The sequence below is a fragment of the Bos grunniens genome, chromosome 15, assembly GCF_055505025.1.
Source record: "Bos grunniens cultivar Pamir isolate PY7600 chromosome 15, Bosgru_T2T1.0, whole genome shotgun sequence".
In the NCBI taxonomy this organism is placed as follows: Eukaryota; Metazoa; Chordata; class Mammalia; order Artiodactyla; family Bovidae; genus Bos; species Bos grunniens.
The window spans coordinates 62,697,683-62,712,098 of NC_141179.1; the positions used below are offsets into that span (position 1 = coordinate 62,697,683).

Below are 14,416 nucleotides of genomic sequence, written 5' to 3' on the forward strand. Positions count from 1 at the left end.
TGCATTCCATCCCCTGTGATGAAAAGGACATCTTTTTTTGGTGTTAGTTCTAGAAAGTCTCGTAGGTCTTCATAGAACTGTTCAACTTCAGCTTCTTCGGCATTAGTGGTTGGGGCATAGACTTGGATTACTGTGATAATGAATTGTTTGCCTTGGAAACGAACAGAGGTCATTCTGTTGTTTTTGATATTGCACCCAAGTACTGTGTTTCACACTCTTTTGTTGACTATGAGGGCTACTTCATTTCTTCTAAGGGATGCTTGCCCACAGTAGTTGATTATATAGCAGTCATCTGAATTAATTTTGCCTATTCCAGTCCATTTTAGTTCACTGATTCCTAAAATGTCGATGTTCACTCTTGCCATCTCCTGTTTGATCACTTCCATTTTACCTTGATTCATGGACCTAACATTCCAGGTTCCTATGCGATATTGCTCTTTATAGCATCGGACATTACTTTCACCACCAGACACATCCACAACTGGGCATTGTTTCCATTTTGACTCAGCCTCTTTATTCCTTCTGGAGCTATTTCTCTGCTTTTGTCCTGTAGCATATTGGGCACCTACCAACCTGGGGAGTTCACCTTTCAGTGTGCTATCTTTTTGCCTTTTCACTCTGTTCTTGGTGTTAGCACAAACAATGCTTGGTACATAGTAAATGCTCAGTTATTTTATGGTTGCATATAACAATTCAGCATTGGGAGACTGACACATTTCTGTTTTTTTTTTCCCCAACAATGAAAATAACACTTTAGTCTTTTTTGATGGCTTAAGGGTCATCACTGTTAAAATTAATTTTTGTACTCTGAAAACACACATATAGATGGTTGAGCAGATAGTGAAAAATGTCAGATGTCAGCTTGATTTGTTCGTCTCTTAAAGTGAAGATGAAGAATGTATATCTGTACATAACTGTGTATTTACAGAGCTAATTAGTCAGTGACAGCACTTTTCTCCCAGGTAAGACTTGCATTGTTCTTTTCACCCCATTTGTCAGCGTTCTCTAAAACATCAGTACTAGCAGACCATAACAACATGTAAATTATTCTTCAATGAAAAAAGAAGCAAAATTAATCTTTAAAGGTGTGAGGTAGACTATCCTTTATAATGGATTACATTTCTCATAAAATATTTCTGTGACATTCTTTATTTTGAATGTCTTATGACACAAGATGAATCACTGAAATGAGCAAAGAAGTGTTAAAAAAAAAAAAACTTCTGTTTTAAAATTTTGACTGTTTCCTTATGGTAAGGATTTTGATTTTAAAGTGAATAGATTGGCTGACCTGGGCTTCCCTTGTGGCTTAGCTGGTAAAGAATCCGTCTGCAATGTGTGAGACCTGGGTTCGATCCCTGGGTTGGCAAGATCCCCTGGAGAGAAAGGCTACCCACTCCTGGCCTAGAGAAGTCCATGCACTGTATAGTCCATGAGGTTGCAAAGAGTCGGACATGACTGAGCAACTTTCATTTTCAGATTGGCTATCTAAGGTAAGCTTATACTTCTGATACATTATATCATTGTAGGTAGAAAACAGTGAAATTAATCATCAAAAAAATTCTTTTGGTCCAAAAAAACTTGGTGAAAAGAAATTTTTGATGATCCATATACTTGTTTAGATGACTTGGGAAAACTGAGTTGATCAGATTTTCAGTCATAAAAATCTTTTTGTTTTGTACTATTTAAAGTTCTTTTTTAGCAAGCAATAAAAACCAACTCCTGCCAAGTGCAAAGATAGCTATTAGAAGAGTTTCATGTGGCTCACAGAATTGATAGGTGGCTGAAGGCTTATGTCTAATAAAAGAGGAACCAAGGGGACTGCAGAGGGCTAAAAAAATAGCACCTATTTCACAGCTAGAGCAGCCTGGTCAGGGCACCATTGCTATTATCTAAAGTGCCACCATTGCTGTGAAGAGCTTCTGACTGCCTTGGTAAAAATTCAGAGTTGCAGGAGAGGGCTTTGTTGAGGCTGGCAGAATTTAGTTATGGAAGACCACACACAGTTTGAGAGAGAGAATTCTTCAAAAGTATGTGAGGAAATTGAGAGGAAAGGATGCCTGGCACTCCCATAAAGTAGGGGGTCTTGCTGTGTGAATAAATTCAAGAATAGTTAACCTATCCTCCATGTTAAAGCCAAGAACCTATAACTTACTGTCCAAGTAAATTCGGTTAAGTTGCTAAAATAGCATGAAGTCTGGTGTTGTATAGGCAGGTGGGTTCTCTAAAGTATTTCCTTCATTGTTTAGTAATGTTACCAGCACATTCTTCTTTCTAATGACATGGATTAATTTGAAATGCCAAAACTGTTCTTAAGAAAATATATGGCAATCATTTAATCATAGGGACTCAAAAAATCCTTTTTGATTAGAACATAGATGCAAATACAGGTTTTAATCTTTTCAGTGAGGCCTCTCATATATAAATCACAAATACATAAAGTATGGTATGTTTCAGTACTATTTCTTCAAGTGTGGTACACTTTATTGATTATATGCAAAAATAATTTTAAGTGATATGCAGGTGAACGATTTTTATGTAAGTAGTTATATTTTTACTATAAAATATTTTACTATACATAAATATATATCATAGTGGATAATTTGGTTTTAGAATGAAGCTGAGTAATAAAAATGACTTGGTTTACCAAAAAAAAAAAAAAAAAAAAGAGTATTAAGTATGAGAATATGGCAGAAATCTTAAAGATACTGTAACAATGACTGAGTTTTAAGAAGCCCTAGTCTGTACTACAGACCAAGGAGTCACAGTCAGGCAGAATAGTGCTTGCTGCTGCTGCTAAGTCGCTTCAGTCGTGTCCGACTCTGTGCGACCCCATAGATGGCAGCCCACCAAGCTCCCCCGTCCCTGGGATTCTCCAGGCAAGAACGCTGGAGCGGGTTGCCATTTCCTTCTCCAATGCATGAAAGTGAAAAGTGAAAGGGAAGTCGCTCAGTCGTGTCTGTCTCTTTACGACCCCATGGACTGCAGCCCACCAGGCTCCTCCGTCCATGGGATTTTCCAGGCAAGAGTACTGGAGTGGGGTGTCATCGCATTCTCCTAGAATAGTGCTTAGGATTTTTTTTTTTAAACTATGAAAAATATTAAGAAATCACAGTTCTGGCCTCAGGAAGCATCCATTTTTATGCTTTGAGATTAGCGCAGTTTTAAACTTTCCTCCACTTGTATATGGTAGCAAGCTTCTATTTCGAGTCTAATAGTATACGTCTTACACAGTAGAGTGGTAGTGAGTGCTTACACAGTGAGCACTTCACTGTTTTGTCATGAATAGATGTAATTGTGACATGTATACATTTTCTTAAAGAAGGCAGGGGACTGTTTCATATTTCAGAAGAAAAATTACTTTAGCAAGTGAATGAAATAAAAAACATAGCACAGAGAGTTACTTTTCAGCTCTGGAGATAATATTACTTTGTCATGTAATATTGTGCCATTTGGAAAACCTATATTTTTCTAAATTAAAGAAAATAGGTTTTGTTTCTTCTGTTTTTTTCCTTTCATTATATCCTTAGATGTCATCTGGGCTTCCCAGATGCCCTAGTGATAAAGAATTCACGTGCCAGTGCAGGAGACACAGGAGATGCAGGTTTGATCCCTTGGTCAGGGAGAGCCTCTGGAGGAGGAAATGGCAACCCCTCCAGTATTCTTGCCTGGAAAATTCCATGGACTGGGGAGCCTGGTGAGCTACAGTCCATGGGGTCTCAAAGAGTCAGACACGACTGAGCAAATAGTTGTCATCTACATGACTCTTCATATCTGAGAACTTTTTTCCTGTCTTACCATACTGGAAGTAACTTTGTTTTGGTGATTCAAAATTGTTTTCATAATACACGCTCTCTAGACAATAAATAGTGGTAATTGAGAATGCTGTCATAATTTGCTTCCAGTTTGCCATGTATTTAAGATAAAAATATTCCCTCCCCAGGTTTGCCTAAAATTCTATTACTGACAATCCTTTTAAAGTTTAATCAGGGCATAAATGCTTCACAGTTTGCTTTTGCAGGAAGTGGAAAAAAAAGAAATCTTAAAATAGCTTTCTAATTACGATCTGACTTATCTAACCGACAGGAAATTCATGAAGGGGTAGTATAGGCATTGTTTTATTTGTCTCATAATCTGATTTGAAAGAATCATAGAATTCCAGAGATTCTAACTAAAAGAAATATGGAGTGTCAGAACATAAAGGAAACTTTATTACAAAGACTTAGACTCAGAAAATGAAAGTATTGAGCACAGAAAGGTGAAACAAAGATACTAAATTTTCAAAATCAAGTAATATGATGAAGTTATAAACCAAAAATCATTTTCAAAGTTGTAAAAAGTAATAGTACTAAGCAAAATTGAAATTGGAGGGGTGTGAGATCCAACCATTCCATTCTAAAGGAGATCAGCCCTGGGCTTTCTTTGGAAGGAATGATGCTAAAGCTGAAACTCCAGTACTTTGGCCACCTCATGCAAAGAGTTGACTCATTGGAAAAGACTCTGATGCTGGGAGGGATTGGGGACAGGAGGAGAAGGGGACGACAGAAGATGAGATGGCTGGATGGCATCACTGACTCGATGGACGTGAGTCTGAGTGAACTCTGGGAGTTGGTGATGGACAGGGAGGCCTGGCGTGCTGCGATTCATGGGGTTGCAAAGAGTCGGACACGACTGAGCGACTGATATGATCTGATCTGATGTTTAGTTTTAAAATACATTTGGAATTTCCTTGTGATTTGCTAAACATTTAATGAATTGTTCTACTTTTTTTTTTTAATCTAAGTAAAATGGCTAGAACTTTATGGTTTTAGGATATACTTCTTTTAGGCAGTTAGAAAAGAGTCAACTTTATTGAAATAAAGTGTATATACAGTAAAATGCATCTATTTTAGTACATTTCAATGTGTTTTGATTTAATATACCTATAAAACCACCACTGTATCAAGTACAGAATATTTTCATCATCCCAAGAAGTTCCTTTATTCTTTATTTTCCCTCAGCAACCATGAATCTGCTTTCCCTGTCTATATATTTCTTCAGTCACTGTTTTAAGCTCTTAAAATGTCTTTATGTTTTATTTGATCTTTAATGATCCAAACTGGTTGGTTATGTTTAATGAGAGATGAATTTATCTTTTTACCTACTGAAGTGAAGTGAAAGTTGCTCAGTCATGTCCAACTCTTTGTGACCCCCTGGACTATACAGTCCATGGAATTCTCCAGGCCAGAATACTGGAGTGGGTAGCCTTTCCCTTCTCAGAAGAGTAAACCTTACATACTACACTTTCCATAAAAATGTTCTATAAAAAATCTAGTTAGCACATTTAGGATATGTTATAAGTGAGTTGCAGGGGGTTTATATGATTTTAAAATAGTAACTATCATCTTGAAAGGTATTTATTTATAAAATCATGCCATATGAAATATGAAATACCTTTAAAATTTGCCTTCAAATACATCATGGATTTTGACTCATTAACCACCTTTTACTTATTAACATTTGTGTTTTGACTAATTTTTCCTTTATTTTCAAATTTATTTGTTCTTCATAGCTGTAATTATATTACATATTTATATATGTTTGAATTATCTTGTGTTTGAATTATTTAATGCTTTTGTACCCATGTTGTCTACTAATTAAAGATTGAATAGATTCTTAAATGTAGTAATAGAATATAAAATCCTTCTGTTAAGCTATTTGAAATATTGACTGTAATTGAGGATTATCCTGGTGTAAAGTGTGGGATAAGATAGTCTGGAAAACACGGTTTGTTTGTTTTTTTTTCCCCCCCTCTGAAGCAGCTTAAACTAGCCATTACCTTTTAGTCTAAATTAGATTTTGGTCTCAAGCTATTTTAAAATACAGATCTTACAGTTCCTGAAGGTAATCCAAAATATTTTGTTTGTGAATTATACATTTCAAATTAGTTAATTACATAGATTCAGATCTATTTACAAGGGTTGAAATAGTCTGAGTGTGTCTTCAGTTATTCATTCATCTGTTTACATTTGTTAGGGTTGGTATCTGTTATATTTCTCGGCACTATTCTAGATGCTGTGGCTATAACAGAGTTTATTGTTAGAAGGAAGACACAGATGTTTAAATACTAGTAATATAATAAATGCTATAGTGTATACAATACAGGCATACTTTGGAGGTATAATGGGTTTGGTTCCAGACCACTGCAATAAAGCAAATATCTCAATAAATAGAGTCACATGAATTATCTGGTTTCCTGGTACATATAAAATTTATGTTTACAGTGTACTGTTATTCATTAAGTATACGATAACATCATGTCTAAAAATGAGTGTACATACATTAGTTTAAAAATACTTTATTGCTAAAAAATGCTGTCAAATGAGCCTTCAGCTGATAGAGGGTCTTGTCTTGCCTCTGTGTTGAAGGCTGCTGACTGATCAGGGTGGTTGTTGCTGAAGGTTGGGGTGGCTATGTCAGTTTCTCAAACTAAGACAACAATGATACTTGCTGCATCAGTTGACTCACAAATAATGTTTTTTGTAGCACACAATAAGGTATGGTAACATTTTACACACAGTAGAACATCTTTCATAATTGAAATCAGTCTTCTCAGATCCTGCTAATGCTTTATCAAGTAAGTTTATGTAATATTCTAAATCCTTTGTTACAAAAGTCTTCACAGCATCTTTACCAAGAATGAATTCCAACTCAGAAAACCACTCTTTGCTCATTCATAAGAAGCATCTCCTCGTCTGTTTTATCATGAGATTGTAGGAATTCAGTCATATCTTCAGGTTCGACTTCTAATTCTCTTGGTTTCCACCACATCTGCAGTTAATCGCTCCACTAGAGTCTTGAACCCTTCCAAGTCATCCGTAAGGGTTGAAATCAACTTCTCACAAACTCCTATTGATGTTAGTATGTTGACCTCTTTCCATGAATCATAAATGTTGTTGATGGCACCTAGAATGATGAATCCTTTCCAGAAGGTTTTCAATTTCCTTTGCCCAGATCCATTAGAGGAATCACTATCTATGGCAATTATAGCCTTATGAAATGTATTTCTTTATTAGAACCTGAAATTCAAAATTATTCCTTGCTTTATGGGCTGCAGAATGGGTGTTGTGTTAGCAAGCATGACAACAATACTAATATCATTGTGCATCTCCATCAAGAGCTCTTTGGTGACCAGGTGATTGTCAGTGGGCAGTAATATTTTGAAAGGAATTTCTTTTTTTTTTTTTTCTGAGCACAGGGTTTCAACAGTGGGCTTAAAATATTCAGTAAACCATGTTGTGAACAGATGTGTGGTCATCTGTGTTTTGTTGTTCAATCTACCGGCAGAGTAGATTAGCATAATTCTTAAGATCCCTAGAATTTCCAAAATGGTAAATGAACATTGTCTTAGCTTAAAATCACCAACTGAATTAGCCCCTAACAATAGAATCAGCTTGTCCTTTGAAGTTTTGAAGCCAGGCATTGATTTCTTCTCTTTAGTTATGAGTGTCCTATGGTATCTTCTGCCAATATAGGCTGTTTATCTATAATATCTTGAAAATCTGTAGTTTAGTGTAGCTGCCTTCATTAATTATCTGAGCTAGATCTTCTGGATAACTCGTTACCGCTTCTATATCAGCACTTGTTATCAACTTGAACCAACAATCTCTGTTAGCTTCAACCCTTTCTTCTATAGCTTCCTCATCTTTCTCAGCTTTCATAGGATTAAAGAGAGTTAGGTCCTTAGTCTGAATTTCTCAGATGACACAAGTGGTAAAGAACCTGCCTACCAATACAGGTTAGACATAAGAGACACAGGTTTAAATCCCTGGGTCAGGAGGATCCCCTGGAGGAGGCCATAGCCACCCATTCCATGTTCTTGCCTGGAGAATCCTATGGGCAGAGGAGCCTGGTGGGCTGCAGTCCATGGGATCGCACAGTCAGACATGACTGAAGTGGCTTAGCACACACGGGTCCTTAGTCTAGATTACGGTTTGGCTTAAGGGAATGTTCTGGCTGGTTGGATCTTCTATCCAGACGACTCAAACTTTCTCAGTGTCACAATAAGGTTGTTGGCTTTTTTATCATTCACATGTTCACTGGAGTAGCACTTTTAGTTTCCTTCGAGCACTTTGTATTTGCATTCATTCACAACTTGGCTATTTGGGGCATGACGTCTAGCTTTCTGCTTATTTTATCTTTTGACATGCTTTCCTCATTAAGCTTAATCGTTTCCAGCTCATAATTTAAAGTGAAAAGAATTGTGACTCTTCTTTTTACTTGAACACTTAGAGGCTATTGTTTGGTTATTAATTGGCCAATTTCAATATCGTTGTATCTCAGGGAATAGAGAAGCCCGGGGAGAGACCAAGAAAGAGGTAGAGACCACCCAGCAGGTCAGCAGAACAGTCAGAACACATACTGCTGAGTTCACCATCTTATATGGGTGTCGTCTGTAGCACCCTGAAACAATTACAACAGTTCTTTATCCAGATTTTTTTTCCAGTTGTTTTCAATGGAAAAGTTGGTTTGAATAACCGAGCCCACCATTACGGGAAACAAGAAGGTGTCCTCCCATTCTTCCCATTCCTTCCCATTCAATATAAGGAAGTCCACTTCCCATTAAGGTACAACTCAATCGCTCCTTCTCGAAGTTTTCCCTTATAGCTAGTCAGGAAGTCTTCCTTGTGTTCCATTGATATATCATAACTCTGTTGTCCCACTGACCACATTCTGTCTTTACCATAATTACTTATACCTATGGCTTCCTCTCAGCTGGAGGTAGTTTTTGAAGGCAGGGATCCTGCCTGTAATTTTTCTACCTTTCGGTAGCACCAACTTTGTATACTTTATATAATAGACCCCTCTCTACGTGCACTGGATTTTGCTGAAATACAATAGAAGGGTTAAGAAGGGAGTCGTCTCCTGTTATGTTGGCCTCTCCATGTGGGTTACTGTGCTGTTCTCTCTTTTCCATTGTTCTTATGGGTTCAGTGGCAATGTTAGATGGTCCTTGACCCATGTCAACTGATGACAGAATAGAGCCGCAGCACGTGAAAGGATTTGACCTGTGGCCGTCTTTGAGCCGATGTTTTGTCTACACCTGTCCTAGGAGGCCATCCAGCTCTTACAATTCATTTTTAATAGTTCAGCCAAAAGTGTAAAACCTTTATCTTTGTAGTCTTTCAATAGTCTGAAGACATATTTTTGAGAGCTTTTGAGAGGAGAATATTGAGACTAGGAAAAATAAATATGTTGCTACTTAAAGGACAATAGCTGAAAGGCAGAATACAAAATAGGGAATATAAGTGTATAGGTCTCAGTTTATTAAGTTAAAGAATACTTTTCTTAGGAAGGAGGAATTAAGAGTCATTAAAATTGTAAGACTAAGAAAGACTTTTAAAAAAGCCTCAGTTACCCATTTTATTTTAATTTGGACATGACTATTTCATAGTTATAGTGGTTCTTGCATACTGTCTTGTAATTTAAAAAATTATTTTAAAATAATGTGACAAATTATTCCACAATCTTAGTACTGGGCTTTTAGAAAGTGAGTGTTAAAATGAGCTTTAGGTGGTAAAATACTCAACTGGAACACTTGTGTTGTTGCACAATAAAAAAGGCCAGAGAAGATAGTTATTTAGTCCTATTTTGTTTTAGCCATGATTTTCTCAGCTAGATTAAGCAAATTTTAGAATTTACTCTTTTAATGGTCTTTCTGCATATGGAACTCCCTAACATTCTGTGACTATCTAGATATCTCTGAGGGCCCGTGAATGCCACTGTACACATGTACTAGAAGACTGTACCACTAAAGCATCTGAAATAAATTCTGTATTAAGATGTACCTGTTGCTTTGTTGTTAGGGGTTAAAATGTATGAAGGTCCCAGAAATGTAAAACTTAAATCATCGATGGTCTGCTATATGATTTTCTCTGATCCCCCTGGAGCTAATAAGTAAAAAGAAATCTTATAAATTTAATTCTTGTTCAAAGAGTTGTTTCTTTTCCAAGTTAAGTAAACTACCACTAAGGTCACTGAAAATCTGAGGATGTTTCTTAAATTGGTTTTTTCCCCTCCTTCTTTTGAAAAGGTTATAAAAAAGTGATAGCATAATGTAATATTAATTAGGCCCACACCTAATGTTTACTCATGCTTACAAAAAGATTAGAAATGGGAGTCTATGTCCCAGATGCTTAAACATTTAAAAAGTTGTATGTCAAGCTAACATAATATTAAATAAGATGAGTTCTCTAATCTTAAAAAATATATTGTCCTGACAAATATACCTTCCTATTGACCTGGAAAGCCAGGATCAAATGTAGAGTTGTTAGAGTCCTTGGAGTTTTGTGTCTGAATGCAGCCATGTGGAAGAAGCCACCACTTTCTTCCCTCCCTCTTTTCCCACCCCAGCCAGAGTCCTCCAGGGCATAAGATGAGACTGTTTGGGCAGGGAATTCCTGTGTCCTGAGCCCTTAAAAGCAGAAGGTAAGGCATAGGAAGAAGGGTGTAGGATCCGCACGGCAGATCCTCTTAACTAAGGATTTCGTGGCGTGTGGCAGGAGAGAAGGGACAAAGAAAGAGCTGTCAAAGGCGATGGATGTAAATTAGTTGTAATACATATATTATTGATATCATACAGTCAGTCCTTATTTGCCATTGTTATGTTGTATAAAATCGCCACAAACATAGAATTAGGAAACACTGAAACATTGCTCATAGGGAAAATACGAGGTTAGGTTTCTATGAGCCTCTGGTCACAATATTTTCATCAAGTGACCGGTATATAACCTTGTATTGTGTATATTTCTGCTTCAGGACGCTTGAATAGATGTTGCTGATTCGTTAACATTGAACTCAGGGCCATCAGTGCTGTAACTCATGCCCAGAGGAAGAAGTTTATCCAAAAACATTCTCCTTGGGCCCTGGCTACTCTGGCCGTCTCTCCGCTCTTCTACCATGTCAAACATTTCTCAACTACCGTCTTTTTGCTTCTCACCCCTGTTTTACCACTGCCCTTCGCAGTGGTGCTTGGCTAAAGTGGCCAGTGTCCCTAACTTGCCATATTCCGTGGGTTTACTGTGGCCTTTGCTGCTGTTATGGATCTTTCATCTGCCTTGGAACAAACTTTCTGCCTTGGGCTTCTTTGGATTCTGTTTCCTGGTTGCCTTATTACTCACTGCTTTATTTTCTTTTTGAGCAACTTTTCCTTTCTCTGATGTAAACCATTACGTCTTTCAGATTTTTATCTTTGTCTTTCTTCAGTTATCACAAAATCAGGGACTGTTATCACAAAATCAGGGACTGTAAATCAAAGCCTCAGGTAACTTTTAGAGGTTTAAATCCCTTAAATGGATTTAAATGTATGAAATGTATGAAAATTTATGTGTATATATCCTTCCCCCCCAGCTTTTCATCAGATTCATGGAGGGGTTCAGAAGTCAAAAAAATTGAGAAGGACAGCTCTCTGTATTCTGTCACTTTATCTGCTTACAGGTGACTTCTATGTCTGTCCCCAGGCTCCCGCCTTTCCCCCTGCCTTCCTCAGCATTGTTCACATAGTTCCTCAGAAGCACTCAGAGTACAGGAGTGGCCTCGTTGCAAGTCCCCCTACCTATCCTGCAGCTTCCAAGGTGGCTCAGTGGTAAAGAATCCGCCTGCCAATACAGAAGATGCAAGAGACGGGTTCAGTCCCTGGGTCAGGAGGATCCCCTGGAGGAGGAAATGGCAACCCACCCCAGTATTTGTGCTGGGAAATCCCATGGCCAGAGGAGCCTGGCAGGCTGCAGTCTATGCAGCTGCAAAGAGTTGGACACGAATGAGCAACTGAGCACACACACAACTGCCCATCCTCCCTACCGCTTCCATCCCACCTTCAGGGTAGATTTTTTGTCTTTGAAACAAGTAAGTGAAGTGTTAAGTAGGAAAAAGTCAAATTTTTTTTTTAATTTAGCATACTAAAAAGTTCCCTTATGATCTAAACCCAATCCAGCTTTTCAACTTTGTCTCTCATAACTTTTCCCACTTGCTCATTCTTTTACTCATTCCTACCATAGCTTGCAGTTCTGCTATTTATAACTCTAATATCCATCTTAGGACTTCCCTGTCTTAAATTTGCTGTTTCTCTCTGCACCTAATGCCGTCCCCCTCTCACCCTTCTGCAATTTCTCCACAGGCCGACTCCTATTCATCCTTCAAAACCCAGTTAAGTGTCTTTATTAAGAAACCTCCCCTAATTTATTCTAAGTTAACTTCAGGCTGTCATCTTTTCTTAGCACCTCACCTTCCCATTATAATTAATTGTTTACCTATCTGCATTCCCCCACTAGACTGCGAGTCCATCATAAATCCTCACTGGCAGGCCAGGTATCTGATTTATAGTAAGGCGATCATGAGCCTTTTTTGAATGGATAAACACACTTTGGGGCTACCAGTTTTGAATGTGGATTTGCATATTTGAATATTTTCTCTGTCTGAATTAGAAAACCTTAAAAATTATCAGATATATTTTAAAAATCATATTTCAACTGTTTATTTTCTCATAAAATGATTCATGGGGTGTGGACTGCTTCTTTAGGCAATATTTCACTAAGCATTAGGTGGCAGTAGTGTGTTACACTTCACTTTACCTTTGTAATTTTTTTTTTCAAACCTTCATAATTTTAATGTAGTGTCAAAGGGTAAAGGACACAGTTGTAGTAGTTTTATACCTAACTTTTTGTAATATAATCTTGTTTTATGCTAATAAGTATTTTACAGAAATTGAAACAAAACTCAGCCATGTCAGTCAATGTCTATCTTTCTTGCCTACCTAAATGTATGCAGATTTGTTAGAGAATCACTACAGCACCATCTTAACAGCACTTCCTTACCAGCTCTTTAATGGCTGCTTCATAATAACAGTGATTTACAATAAGGAAAACCAAAAATTATCTCAGAGGATATGTTTTTCCTCAGTTTCCTAAGAAGCTCTCTTAAGCCTTTATCTCAAAAATAGTATATTTACTGCAAATAAAAGAAATAGATAGCTTTTAGAGGAAACAGGCTTAGTGTTGATTCAAATATGAGGTAGATAATGTAAATCTGTGACATTCTCTTTCTCACATCTTCTTTAGTTTTCTTTTCTATCTCTGGGGTAAAGCACTTGAGGGAATTCAAAGCCAGTGTACTAGTATCATTAATGTGGCAGAATGATCAATTAATAAAAGAAGAGCATGAAAGTGTTGACAGAACACACTACCTAATTAGTACTTGATGACCTTGATGGCCAGAGTGGGGTTCAGAGCTGTCGCTGGAGAGCAGCTCTGTAGGATCTGTAGAGTACGTCATCATCCTTATTTAGCAAGAATAACTTCAGCAACAAACTTTAGCAAGAATAAATTTGGCATTGGTTCCTTAAGTCCTTCATTATACAAAAACCATGTATTCCCTGAACCCAGAGGGTAGATGAAGTTAGCCAGCACATGAAGGCAATTGTCATCAGGGGATATTGGAGGTAGAGTATTAGTTAATCTTGTAGTTCTCTGTATAGCTCATGTCAAGCATGTCATCAAAAACTTGTTTGATATGATTTTGGGAGGTGGCAGTAACCTGTCTTACACTTAAATTGGATATAATGTTACCTATTAAGAGTTAAAATTGCTTCATATCTTATGTACAAAGGAGAAGAGGTTATGTTACACTTGCTTATAGTCAACACAAGGAAAGGCATGTGACTAGTAAACGATTCAGTTCAAGATTGTATTTTAGAGTTAGTAAATCTCACAGTTAGTAAATCTCACAGTTCAAAGTAAATTACAGAGGTCGCTCATGGTATTGAAATGGTTTTGCCATGAATTTTTTTACCAGCGACACATCATCCTACTTCTTACATTTATTTCTTCATTTCTGTGAACCCAGTTGCTGCAGTCTACCTCTCAGTTCTTTATCTGAAAAACATCAATACCTCCTGTAAATATTTCATGGCTGTGTTTTCCTTCAGTGGTTTTCAGCCTCCTCCCTTGCTTACCCTTGCTTTTCCTTTTATTCCTTCTGCTCCTCTGCTGTCTCCCTCCCCCTTGCCCTGCAGTCTTCTCTTTCTCTATCACCGCCTCCCTTCCCCTTCCTCTGCCTTTCCCTATCCTCCTACTCCCCTCCTCCTTCCTCCTCTTCTTTTTCTTCCTCCTTTTTTACCCCATTCTCTTAGAACTGCCAGTAATCTCAGAATGAATCTCCTAACGTACATTCAAAGGAAATCATTGTTATATTTAACAGAAATTTTAAAATAACTGTGATCAGACCAAAAGGTCTCTTAAAAATATTAATAGTGTTAAAATAACTCTTTTGAAGATTAGAGGCAATCATCAGCAAGTCTGATAGACTAAAGAGGCATACACTTCTTATTGTTCTGTCACTCTGGCTGCTGCATAAGCACACTGAAACATTACTGTAAGGCTTTCTC

General features: G+C 37.4%; 1 protein-coding gene across 9 annotated transcripts in view; it reads left to right on the forward strand.

Moving 5' to 3' along the window:
* DNAJC24 (DnaJ heat shock protein family (Hsp40) member C24) overlaps window positions 1–14,416 on the forward strand; it is a 132,688-nt gene that overhangs the window by 17,227 nt on the left and 101,045 nt on the right. The window contains exon 3 of one of the 9 annotated variants that reach the window (XM_086340952.1): window positions 1,311–2,631. The exons of the other annotated variants lie outside the window; for them this stretch is intronic. Within the exon in view, the coding sequence (XP_086197078.1) occupies window positions 1,311–1,433 (123 nt within the window). The 3' untranslated portion in view covers window positions 1,434–2,631. Of the gene's footprint in view, window positions 1–1,310; window positions 2,632–14,416 lie in introns of those variants that run through there. 9 annotated transcript variants of the gene reach the window in all.